Below are 13,197 nucleotides of genomic sequence, written 5' to 3'. Positions count from 1 at the left end.
AAAACTAATTAAAAACAATAAAGCTCTTTTTTCTATTTTCTTTTTATTGTCCTTGCTTTTTTTTGTTCTTTTTTTCTTTGTTAATTTAGCTCATCATTTTATTTTCAACTTATGCTTTTATTATTAATTAATTAATCTTATTATTTCATATTTTTTACTCATTTTTTCCTTCTAATTAACTATTTAATGATATATTTTTTCTTCAATATTAAAAAAGTGAGAATTAAATTGGTGATGAATGTGCATCAGGCTTAGGTTCTGGTTTAGCAAATTGCATTAATCTCTCAAATTTGACACTTAATCTTTCGTAAAAACAGTTTATTTGTTTTGGATTGTGATATTTTTAATTATAAAAACTAATTAAAAACAATAAAGCTCTTTTTTCTTTTTCTTTTTATTGTGCTTGCTTTTTTTTGTTCTTTCTTTCTTTCTTTCTTTGTTAATTTAGCTCATCATTTTATTTTCAACTTATGCTTTTATTATTAATTAATTAATCTTATTATTTCATATTTTTTCTTCATTTTTTCCTTCTAATTAACTATTTAATGATATATTTTTTCTTCAATATTTAAAAAGTGAGAATTAAATTTGTGATGAAGGTGCATCAGGCTTAGGTTCTGGTTTAGCAAATTGCATTAATCTCTCAAATTTGACACTTTAACTTGAGTAAAAACAGTTTATTTGTTTTGGATTGTGATATTTTTAATTATAAAAACTAATTAAAAACAATAAAGCTCTTTTTTCTTTTTCTTTATATTGTGCTTGCTTTTTTTTGTTATTTCTTTCTTTGTTAGTACAGCTTATCATTTTATTTTCAACTTTTGCTTTTATTATTAATTAATTAATACTATTATTTCATATTTTTTCTTCATTTTTTCCTTCTAATTAACTATTTTATGATATATTTTTTCTTCAATATTTAAAAAGTTCTAATTAAATTGGTGAAGAAGGTGCATCATACTTAGGTTCTGCTTTAGCAAATTGCATTAATCTCTCAAATTTGACACTTTACCTTGAGTAAAAACAGTTTATTTGTTTTGGATTGTGATATTTTTAATTATAAAAACTAATTAAAAACAATAAAGCTCTTTTTTCTTTTTCTTTTTATTGTGCTTGCTTTTTTTTGTTCTTTCTTTCTTTGTTAATTTAGCTCATCATTTTATTTTCAACTTTTGCTTTTATTATTAATTAATCTTATTATTTCATATTTTTTCTTCATTTTTTCCTTCTAATTAACTATTTTATGATATATTTTTTCTTCAATATTTAAAAAGTTACAATGAAATTGGTGATGAAGGTGCATCAGGCTTAGGTTCTGGTTTAGCAAATTGCATTAATCTCTCAAATTTGACACTTTAACTTGAGTAAAAACAATTTATTTGTTTTGGATTGTGATATTTTTAATTATAAAAACTAATTAAAAACAATAAAGCTCTTTTTTCTTTTTCTTTTTATTGTGCTTGCTTTTTTTTGTTCTTTCTTTCTTTTATTAATTTAGCTCATTATTTTATTTTCAACTTTTGCTTTTATTATTAATTAATTAATCTTATTATTTCATATTTTTCTTCATTTTTTCCTTCTAATTAACTATTTAATGATATATTTTTTCTTCAATATTTAAAAAGTGAAAATTAAATTGGTGCAATGGGTGCATCAGGCTTAGGTTCTGCTTTAGCAAATTGCATTAATCTCTCAAATTTGACACTTTATATTGAGTAAAAACAGTTTTTTTGTTTTGGATTGCGATATTTTTAATTATAAAAACTAATTAAAAACAATAAAGCTCTTTTTTCTTTTTATTGTGCTTGCTTTTTTTTGTACTTTCTTTCTTTGTTAGTTTAGCTATTCATTTTATTTTCAACTTTAGCTTTTATTATTAATTAATCTAATTATTTTATATTTTTTCTTCATTTTTTCCTTCTAATTAACTATTTAATGATATATTTTTTCTTCAATATTTAAAAAGTGAGGATTAAATTGGTGAGGAAGGTTCATTAGGCTTAGGTTCTGGTTTAGCAAATTGCATTAATCTTTCAAATTTGACACTTTATCTTTAGTAAAAACAGTTTATTTGTTTTGGATAGTGATATTTTAAACTATTAAATTGAATATAAAACTAATAAGATCTTTGAATTTATTTAATAGCTTTTATTTATTTTAATTTTTTATCTTTTTTATTCCACTAATATTATTTTATTTATTAATTTAAAAAATAATTTTTAATTTAAAAGTTTATTCTATTTTAATATTTATTTAAAATTTAGACAAATTTATTTTAAAATTTTTAGGTCAATGTTTTAATCAATAGAATCCAAAGTAATAAGCAAGTGTCGTAAATCAAAAAGATTAGTAGTCATTCATTTCTATTGATAAATAACTGGAGAAAAAAGGATGAATAAATATAAAATGTTTGAATAATATTTTTTATTTTATTATTTAATATTTCGGAAAAGTGTTTTTAACCTAAAATATAAATAGATAGATTCAATATTATTTGCATCATTTGCAAATTTTTAGACAACTGTTGGTTATAATTACCATGAAGCTTCATTAATAAAATAATAAGAATATACAAATCATATCATTATATTTTACAACATAAATGTAAGATTTTAAAAAATATGAAAATAAATCTATTTACAAAAATACTCATAAATACACTAAAAAATTTTTTATTTTAGTGAGTTCCTTTATTTATTTGTCCTTTATATCCAATCTATAGTTCCTACTTTATATTTAAGTTTACATTTTAAATAGAAATATTAAGATTTAATAATCAAAGTTTGTTACACTTTCTTTTTTGTAATTTATTTTACTAAAAGCAAATTTTTTTATTAATTTGTTCTTTTTATTTACTTCTTATTAATTAAATTTTGATCTTGCTATTCAATAGTTTTGAAAAAAAATAAATGATATAATAGATAAAATATTATAAAAAATTAGAAGATGTAATTTATTGTTTTCTTATTTATATACTTTCAATGTATTTTAACTAATATAAAAAGGTTTTAAATTCTTCACTTTAATCTTATTAGTTTCTCCACATTGATCTGAAGTATATTTAATTTATAAATTATTATTTTTATTATTAATATATTCTATTTATTTAATGTTAAGTTATTAAAATTATTATTTTCCTAATAGAAATTATCACTAATAATCAAACATTATTAAAAAAAAAAATTTTTTTAACTTTTTTCACTTTAAATTTATTAAGTTCATTATATATATTTTTTTTACATTTTTTTCTTCTAACAATTTTATTTGTTAAAAAAGTTTATTTATTTTGGATTGCGATATTTTTATTAATAAAAATGAATTTAAACATAATACTTCTTTTAATTTATTTATTAGCTTTTTAATTGATTTATTTTATTTCTTTTATATTGTACTTTTGTTTTTTTTTCTTCTAACTTTCTTAATTTCACTCAATTATTATTTTACAATGTTTGCTATTACTATTTTTTAATTCTTTTTTACAATTTCATATTTTTTCTTCATCTTTTCCTTCTAAATATTTATTAATTATTTATTTTTTCTTCAATAATTATTTAAAAAGTTTCAATGAAATTAGTGATTAAGATACTTCAGGCTTAGGTTCTGCTTTATCAAATTGTAATGATCTCTAAAATTTGGCACTTTATCTTGCGTAAAACAGTTAAACAATTAAGCTCTTTTATTTTGTTTATTTTCTTAATTTCACTCATTTTTTTATTTTTTTATTTTCAACATTTTCTTTATTATTTATGAATTCATTTCTTATAATTAATTTCATATTTTTTCTTTATTTTTTCCTAATAAATACCTTATTAATTATATATTTTTTCTTCAATATTTAAAAAGTTACAATAAAATTAGTGATTAAGGTACTTTAGGCTTAGTTTCTGCTTTAGCAAATTGCACTAACCTCTCAAATTTAAAACTTGATCTTAGGTAAAAAAAAATTTATTTGTTTAGATTGTGTGGTATTTCTATTTATAAAAATGGATTTAAAACAATTCAACTCTTTTAATTTTTTATTAGCTTTTTATTAGATTTATTCATCTTTTTCTTTTTTAATGTAGTTGTATTTTCCTTCTATCTATCTTACTTAATTTCACTCATTTTTATATATTTTCAACATTTACTTTATAATTTATTAATTCATTTCTTATAATTAATTTCATATTTTATTTTCATTTATTCCTTCTAAATAAATAAATTATTAATTTTTTATTTTTTCTTAAATATTTAAAAGTAAAAATTAAATTGGTGATTAAGGTATTTCAGGCTTAGGTTCTGCTTTAGCAAATTTCACTAATCTCTCAAATTTGGAACTTTACCTTGGGTAAAAACAGTTTATTTGTTTTTGTTTGTTATATTTCTATTTCTACTGTTAAAAATAAATTAAAACAAATACTCTTTTAATTTGTTTATTAGCTTTTTAATTGATTTTTCTTTTTTATTGTACTTGTGCTTTTTTTTCTTCTATCTTTCATATTTTCACTCATTTTTTATTTCAGCATTTATTTTATTATTTATTAATTCATTTCTTTTTATTTCTTATTTTTTCTTCATTTTTTCCTTCTAAATAACTTATTAATTAAATATACTTTGAATATTTAAAAAGTGGTAATTAAATTGGTGCAAGTGGTGTAACAAGTTTTGGTTCTGTTTTAGCAAATTTCACTAATCTCTCAAATTTGACACTTTATCTTACGTAAAAACAGAGCAGTTTATTTGTTTTGGACTGTGATATTTCTATTTATAAAAAAGAATTTAAAACAATTAAACTCTTTTAATTTGTTTATTAGCTTTTTACTAGATTTATTTATATTTTTCTTTTTTTATTGTGCTTGTGGTTTTTTTTTCTTTTATCTTTCTCTTTATTACATTTTAAACATCTGCTTCTATTATTTATTAATTCATTTCTTATAAATTCATATTTCTCTTCATGCTTTCCATCTAAATAACTTATTAAATATTTATTTTTTCTTCAATATTTAAAAAGTTGCAATAAAATTAGTGATTAAGGTATTTCAGGCTTAGGTTTTGCTTTATAAAATTGCACTAATCTCTCAAATTTGGCACTTTATCTTGGGTAAAAAGAATTTATTTGTTATGGATTGTGATATTTGTATTTATAAAAATGAATTAAAAACAATCTTTTAATTTGTTTATTTGCTTTTTATTAGATTTATTAACCTTTTTCTATTTTATTGTTTTTGTTTGTGTTTTTTTCTGAAATATTTCATAATAATTTCACTCACTTTTTTTTCAACATTTATTTGTTTTTATTATTTATTAATTCATTTCTTATAATTAATTTCATATTTTTTCTTCATTTTTTACTTCAAAATAAATAACTTATTAATTACATATTTTTTCTTCGATATATAAAAGTGAAAATAAAATTGGTCCAAGTGGTGCATCAGCCTTAGGTTCATATTTAGCAAAATGCACTAATCTCTCAAATTTGGCACTTTATCTTGGGTAAAAATAATTTATTTTTTATGGATTCTAATATTTCAATTTATAAATGTGAATTAAATTCTTTTAATTTGTTTATTAACATTTTATTAGATTTATTGACCTTTTTCTTTTTAATTGTACTTTTGCTTTTTTTCTTCAATCTTTCATAATTTCACTCATTTTTTTTTTCAACATTTATTTGTTTTTATTATTTATTTATTAATTCATTTCATATAATTTTATATTTTTTCTTTCTAAATAACTTATTAATTACATATTTTTTCTTTGACATTTAAAAGTGAAAATTAAATTGGTGCAAGTGGTGCATCAGCCTTAAGTTCTTCTTTAGGAAAGTGCACTAATCTCTTAAATTTGACACTTGATCTTCGGTAAAAATATAACAGTTTATTTGTTTTGGATTGCGATATTTCTATTTATAAAAATGAATTTAAAACAATTAAACTCTTTTAATTTATTTATTAGCCTTTTATTAGATTTAATTATCTTTTTCTTTTTTATTTGCTAATAACTTTTTTATTTAATCTTAAATTTAATTTTTTAGTATTTTATTTAATTTAATATAATATAAAAATAGAAACTAAATCAAATATTAATAATACTCGAAAGTAAAAAGAAGATGTCTTAAATCAAAAAGATTAGTTGCCTTTAAAATACATTTCTGGTGATAAACAAGTGATGAAAAGAATCAATAAATATTAAATATTTGGCTAGTAGAAAATAATATATTAATTATCTTATATAATATTTTTTAATAAAATATTTTAACCAAAACTTTATATAGATAGATAAATATATTTGATTTATTATTATCGTTATTATTATTATTATATCTATGAATATCATATTTGTTTTGATAAATTAGTATAAAAAGCTTATTAAATAAATTAAAATTTAAAAATTCATATCTTTTGCTTTTTAAAGAGTTATGTTGATTGAATAATTTATAGTATTGTTATTTGTAAGTTTTCACTAATTTGTAGATTTTATAGTCGAAATTTTTTTATTTATGAAAGTTATATGAAAATTAATATAATTACATAAATATGTGTAAATATGTCAAAAAAAATTTTTTTATTCTAGTGAGTTCGCATTCTTAATATCCTTATATCCAATCTCTAGTTCCTACTGTATTATTAAGTAAACATTTTAAATAGAAATATTAAGATTTAATAATCAAAGTTGCACCATATTTTTTGCAATTTCTCCTACTAAAAGCAAATTTATTAATTTATTTATTCTTTTTATTTACTTATAATTAATTAAATTTTCATAAATTCATATTCAATATTTTTGAAAAAAAAAAAATGATAAAATAGATTAAATATTATTAAAAATTAAAAGAAGTAATTATTAGCTTTTTTATTAATATACTTTCAATTTATTTTTCTAACATAAAAGATTTTAAACTCTTCACTTTAATCTCATTAGGTTCTTCATATTGATCTGAGGTATATTTAATTTATAAATATTATTATTATTAATATTTTCTATATTTTTAATGTTCAGTTTATTAAAAATATTATTTTTCTCATAGAAATTATTACCTATATTCATACATTTTATTTATTAAAATGTATTTTTTTAGTAATTTTTACTTAATTTTCACTTTAAATTTTTTTAATTCATTATGTATTTTTTATTTTTTGATATTTTTTATACATTTTTTCCTTCTAAAAACTGTTTATTTATTTTGGATTTTAATAAAAAATGAATTTAAAAAGCTCTTTTAATTTGTATATTAGCTTTTTATTAGATTTATTAACTTTTTTTTATTTTATTTTACTTGTATTATTTTTTTTTTATTTTTCTTAATTTCACTTTTTATTTTCAATATTTGCTTTTATTATTTGTTAATTCATTTCTTATAATTTCTTATTTTTTCTTCATCTTTTCCTTCTAAACACTTATTAATTATATATTTTTTCTTCAAAATTTAAAAAGTGGAAATTAAATTGGGGAAAGTGGTATATCAGGTTTAGGTTCTGCTTTAGCAAATTGCACTAATCTCTCAAATTTGACACTTGATCTTAGGTAAAAAAAGTTTGTTTGTTTGTTTGTTTGTTTGTTTTGGATTGTGATATTTCTATTTATAAAAATGAATTTAAAACAATTAAACTCTTTAAATTTGTTTTTAAGCTTTTTATTAGATTTATTTATTTTTTCATTTTTATTGTAATTGCGTTTTTTCTTCTTCTACCTTTGTTAATTTCATTCATTTTTTTATTTGAACATCTGCTTTTATCATTTATTAATTCATTTCTTATAATTTTATATTTTTTCTTCATTTTTTCCTTCTAAATAAATAACATATTAATTAAAAATTATTTCATCAATATTTAAAAAGTCAAAATTAAATTGGTGCAAGTGTTGCATCAGATTTAGGTTCTGCTTTAAAAAATTGCACTAATCTCTCAAGTTTAACACTTAATCTTAGGTAAAAACAGAGCACTTTATTTGTTTTGGATTGAGATATTTCTATTTATAAAAATGAATTTAAAACAAAAAAACTCTTTTAATTTATTTATTAGCTTTTTATTATATTTATTAATCTTTTTCTTTTTTATTGTACTTGTGTTTTTTTCTTCTATCTTTCTTAATTTCACTCATCTTTTTATTTTAAACAATTGCTTATGTTATTTATGAATTCTTTTCTTAAAATCTCATATTTTTTCTTCATCTTTACCTTCTTATTAATTATATATTTTTCTTCAATATTTAAATAGTGGAAATTAAATTGGTGTAAGTGGTGCATTAGGCTTAGGATTTGCTTTAGCAAATTGCACTAATCTCTCAAATTTGACTCTTGATCTTAAGTAAAAACAGAACTGTTTATTTTTGTTTTGGATTTTGATATTTTTATTTATAAAAATGAATTTAAAACAATTAAATTCTTTTAATTTATTTATTATCTTTTTATTAGGTTTATTTATCTTTTTCTTTTTGATAGTATGTGTGTTTTATCTCTTCTATCTTTCTTAATTTTACTCAATTTTTTATTTTCAACATTTACTTTTATTATTAATTCATTTCTTAAGATTTCATATTTTTTCTTCATTTTTTCCTTCTAAATAATTTATCAATAAAAGCAAGACGCAATTCAAAAAAATAGGGATCTTAAATAACTAAATTTTTGAATGGTGTTTGGAAATAATTATATTTTTTTCTTATTTATTTAAAAAGTGGAAATTAAATTGGTGAATGAATGAATGAATGAAATACTCGCACATAGAAATGCACTCAGAATACATCTTAAATGAAATATTTAATAGTAGTTAATACATTTATTTATTTTTATATTTTATTTTATTTTTATTAAATTAAAAACTTGAAACAATTGATGCATTAGATGCAACACTTGATGCACTAGATGCATTAGATGCACTAGAAGCATTAGAAGCACTAGACGCATATGAAACAAAACACATTATATCCTAAATTTTTACAAAAATAATTTTTATAAAATTTTTGGTTAGCAAATTGCGCTAATCTCTCAAATTTGACACTTGATCTTCGGTAAAAACGCTTTATTTATTTTAAATTGAGATATTTTTATTTATAAAAATGAATTTAAAAATATTAAACTCTTAAACTTTTTATTAGATTTATTTATCTTTTTCCTTTTATTATACTTGCATTTCTTCTTCTTCTATCTTTCTTAATTTCACTGATTTTTTTATTTTAAAAATCTGCTTTTATTAATTATTAATTAATTTCTTATAATTTTATATTTTTTCTTCATTTTTTCCTTCTAAATAACTTATTAATTATATATTTTTTCTTCATATTTAAATAGTGGAAATTAAATTGGTGCAAATGGTGCATCAGGCTTAGGTTCTGCTTTAACAAAGTGCACTAATCTCTCGAATTTGGTACTTAATCTTTAGTAAAACAGTTTATTTGTTTTGTTAGGATTGTGATATTTCTATTTATCAAAATGAATTTAAAAATATTAAACTCTTTTAATTTGTTTATTATCTTTTTATATTAGATTTATTTATCTTTTTTTATTTTATTTTACTTGAATTTTTGTTCTTCTATCTTTCTTTATTTAACTCATTTTATATTTCAAGCATCTGTTTTCATCATATATTAATTCGTTTCTTATAATTTTATATTTTTTATTCATTTTTTCCTTATTAATAACTTATTAATTATTTATTTTTTCTTCAATATTAAAAAAGTGAAAATTAAATTGGTGAAAGTGGTGCATCAGGCTTAGGTTCTGCTTTAGCAAATTGCATTAATCTCTCAAATTTGACACTTAATCTTTAGTAAAATAATTTATTTGTTTTTTATTGAGATATTTCTATTTATAAAAGTGAATTTAAAAAAATAAAACTCTTTTAGTTTGTTTATTAGCTTTTTATTAGATTTACTTCTTTTTTTCTTTTTTATTGTACTTGTATTTTTTTCTCTTTTTTCTTTCTTAACTTCACTCATTTTTTTATTTTTAACATCTTCTTTTATTATTTATTAATTCATTACTTCTAATTTCATATTTTATCTTCATTTTTTCCTTCTAAATAACTTATTAATTATTTAATTTTTTTTTCAATATTTAAAAAGTGGAAATTAAATCGGTGAAAGTGGTGCATCAGATTTCTGCTCTGCTTTAGCAAATTGCACTAATCTCTCAAATTTAACACTTGATCTTAGGTAAAAACAGAACACTTTATTTGTTTTGGATTGAGATATTTCAATTAGTAAAATTAATTTAAAACAATTAGACTCTTTAAATTTGTTTATTAGCTTTTAATACTGTATTTTTTTTCTTCTATCTTTCTTTATTTCACTCATTTTTTTATTTTAAACATTTAATTTTATTAATTATTAATTTTTTCTTATAATTTGATATTTTTTCTTCATTTTTTCCTAATTAATAACTTATTAATTTTATATTTTTAATATTTAAAAAGTTGGAATTAAATTGGTCATTAAGGTGCTTCAGGTTTAGGTTCTGCTTTAGCAAATTGCACTAATCTCTCAAATTTGACACTTGATCTTATGTAAAAACAGTTTGTTTGTTTTTTTGTTTTTGGATTGTGATATTTCTATTGATAAAAATGAATTTAAAAAAATAAAACTCTTTTAGTTTGTTTATTAGCTTTTTATATTAGATTTATTTATCATTTTCTTTTCAATAGTACTTGTTTTATTTTTCTATCTTTCTTAATTTCACTCATTATTTTATTTCAACATTTTTTATAATTAATTTCATATTTTTTCTTCATCTTTTCATTCTAAATATCTTATAAATTATATATTTTTTCTTCAATATTTAAAAAGTTACAATAAAATTAGTGATTAAGGTGCTTCAGGCTTAGGTTTAGCTTTAGCAAATTAACTTAATCTCTCAAATTTGACACTTTATCTGAGGTAAAAACAGAATAGTTTATTTGTTTTGGATTGTGATAATTCTATTTATAAAAATGAATTTAAAAATATTAAACTCTTAAAATTTGTTTATTTATTAGATCATTTTATATTTTTCTTTTTGTTTTATTTGTGTTTTTTTTATTCCATCTTTCTTATTTTCACTCATTTTATTATTTTCAGCATTTGCTTTTATTAATTATTAATTCATTTTTTATAATTTCATTGTTTCCTTCTAAATAACTTATTAATTGTATATTTTTTCTTCAATATTTAAAAAGTGAAAATTAAATTGGTGCAAGTGGTGCATCAGACTTAGGTTCTGCTATAGCAAATTGCACTAATCTCTCAAATTTGACACTTGATCTTAGGTAAAAACAGAACAGTTTATTTGATTGTGATATTTCTATTTATTAAAATGAATTTAAAACTATTAAACTCTTTTAATTTGTTTGTTAGCTTTTTAATAGATTTATTTATCTTTTTTTTTATTGTAATAGTGTTTTTTTTCTTCTATCTTACTTAATTTCACTCATTTTTTTATTTTTAACATTTGCTTTTATAAATTCATTTGTTATAATTTCATTTTTTTTCTTCTTTTTTGCTTCTAAATAACATATTAATTATATATTTTTTCTTCTATATTTGAAAAGTAGAAATATAATTGGTGAAATTGGTGCATCAGGCTTAGGTTTTGCTTTAGCAAATTGCACTAATCTCTCAAATTTGAAACTTAATCTTCGGTAAAACTTTTATTTATTTTGGATTCTGAGATTTCTATTTATAAAAATGAATTTAAAACAATTAAACTCTTTTAATTTGTTTATTAGCTTTTAATTAGATTAATAAAATTTTTTTCTTTTTTATTGTATTTTTGCTTTTTTTTCTTCTATCTTTCTTTATTTCACTCATTTTTTCATTTTAAATATCTGTTATATTATTTATTCATTCATTATAATTTGATATTTTTTCTTCATCTTTTCCTTCTAAATAACATATTAATTATTTATTTTTTCTTTAACATTTAAAAAGTTAAAATTAAATTTGTGATTAAGGTGCATCAGACTTAGGTTCTGCTTTAACAAATTGCACTAATCTCTCAAATTTGACACTTTATCTTGGGTAAAAATAGTTTATTTGTTTTGGATTATGATATTTCTATTTATAAAAATGAATTTAAAACAACCAAATCTTTTTAATTTGTTTATTTGCTTTTTATTAAATTTATTAATGTTTTTCTTTTTTTATTGTACTTTTGCTTTTTTTTGTTCTATCTTTCTGAATGTCACTCACTTTTCTATTTTCAACATCTGCTTTTATTAATTCATTTGTTATAATTTCATTTTTTTTCTTCATTTTTTCCTTTTAAATAACATTTTAATTTTATATTTTTTTCTTCAATATTTAAAAAGTAGAAATTATGTTGGTGCAAGTGGTGCATCATGCTTAGGCTCTGCTTTAGCAAATTGCACTAATCTCAAAAATTTAACACTTGATCTTAGGTAAAAACAGTTAATTTGTTTAGGATTGTGATATTTCTATTTATAAAAACGAATTTAAAACAATTAAACTCTTTTAATTTGTTTATTAGCTTTTTATTAGATTTATTTATCCTCCTGCTAATACTTATTTTATTTGATTTTAAATATAATTTTTAATTAAAAAATTTTATTCTATTTTACTTTTTTTAGTAATTTATTTTAATTTAATATTTTATAAAAATAGAAACAAAATCAATTTTTCATAATAAATGAAAGTAAAAAGCAAATATCTTAAATCAAAAAGATTAGTTGTTGTTAAAATTAATTTTTGGTGATAGACAAGTGAAGAAAAAGGATCAATAAATTTTAAATATTTGACTAGTAGAAATAATATGTTTTCTTATATAATATTTAATAATAAGATAATTTAACCAATTAAATAGATAGATAGATAGATAGATTTATAATTTTTATATTTATAAATATCATATTTGTTTTGGTAAGTTAGAATAGCAAGATGCTATACTAAAATTTCGAGGTTTGCATGTCACTTATTATGAAATAGATTTTTTAGTTATTTATTAAAAAAATCTGATTTTTAAATTTATTTATAAAATTATATTAATAATTTAAAAAATAAATAATCATAAATAAGTCCAAAAATTTTTTATTCTAATGAGTTTGCATTCTTCATATCCTTTCTATCCAATCTCTAGTTCCTATGATATTTTTAAGTACGCATTTTAAATAGAAATATTCAGATTTGATAATCAAAGTTAGTTATACTATCTTTTTTGTAATTTCTTTTAATTAAAGCATATTTATAAATTCATATAATTTGTTTGTCCTTTTTATTTACTTATAATTAATT

General features: G+C 18.8%; 2 protein-coding genes across 2 annotated transcripts in view; one reads left to right on the top strand and one right to left on the bottom strand. All coding sequences in view use genetic code 6, as the record gives it.

Annotated features, from left to right (window-relative positions):
* Nucleotides 1-217: 217 nt before the first annotated feature.
* Nucleotides 218-12,378, top strand: TTHERM_001449010 (kinase domain protein; the record flags this gene model as incomplete). The annotated part of the gene is made up of 25 exons (XM_012800783.1): nt 218-307; nt 577-666; nt 928-1,017; nt 1,275-1,364; nt 1,626-1,715; nt 1,967-2,056; nt 3,560-3,649; nt 3,844-3,933; nt 4,238-4,327; nt 4,610-4,699; nt 4,991-5,080; nt 5,383-5,472; nt 5,751-5,840; nt 7,414-7,503; nt 7,817-7,906; nt 8,196-8,285; nt 9,266-9,355; nt 9,654-9,743; nt 10,039-10,128; nt 10,389-10,478; nt 10,759-10,848; nt 11,127-11,216; nt 11,499-11,588; nt 11,878-11,967; nt 12,258-12,378. Coding segments are annotated over 25 exons (2,281 nt in total), but the record flags the coding sequence as incomplete, so codon positions are not given.
* A 777-nt stretch (nt 12,379-13,155) lies between these two features.
* Nucleotides 13,156-13,197, bottom strand: part of TTHERM_01449010 (hypothetical protein) — a gene marked incomplete at both ends in the record, with an annotated part of 554 nt that continues 512 nt past the window's right edge. The window contains one exon of the mRNA XM_001026880.3: nt 13,156-13,197. This exon is cut by the window's right edge and continues 103 nt beyond it. Coding sequence (XP_001026880.3) covers nt 13,156-13,197 — 42 coding nt within the window.

This window comes from Tetrahymena thermophila (genome assembly GCF_000189635.1).
Source record: "Tetrahymena thermophila SB210 genomic scaffold scf_8253932, whole genome shotgun sequence".
Classification (NCBI taxonomy): domain Eukaryota; phylum Ciliophora; class Oligohymenophorea; order Hymenostomatida; family Tetrahymenidae; genus Tetrahymena; species Tetrahymena thermophila.
This window is presented reverse-complemented; position numbering and strand designations above follow the sequence as displayed.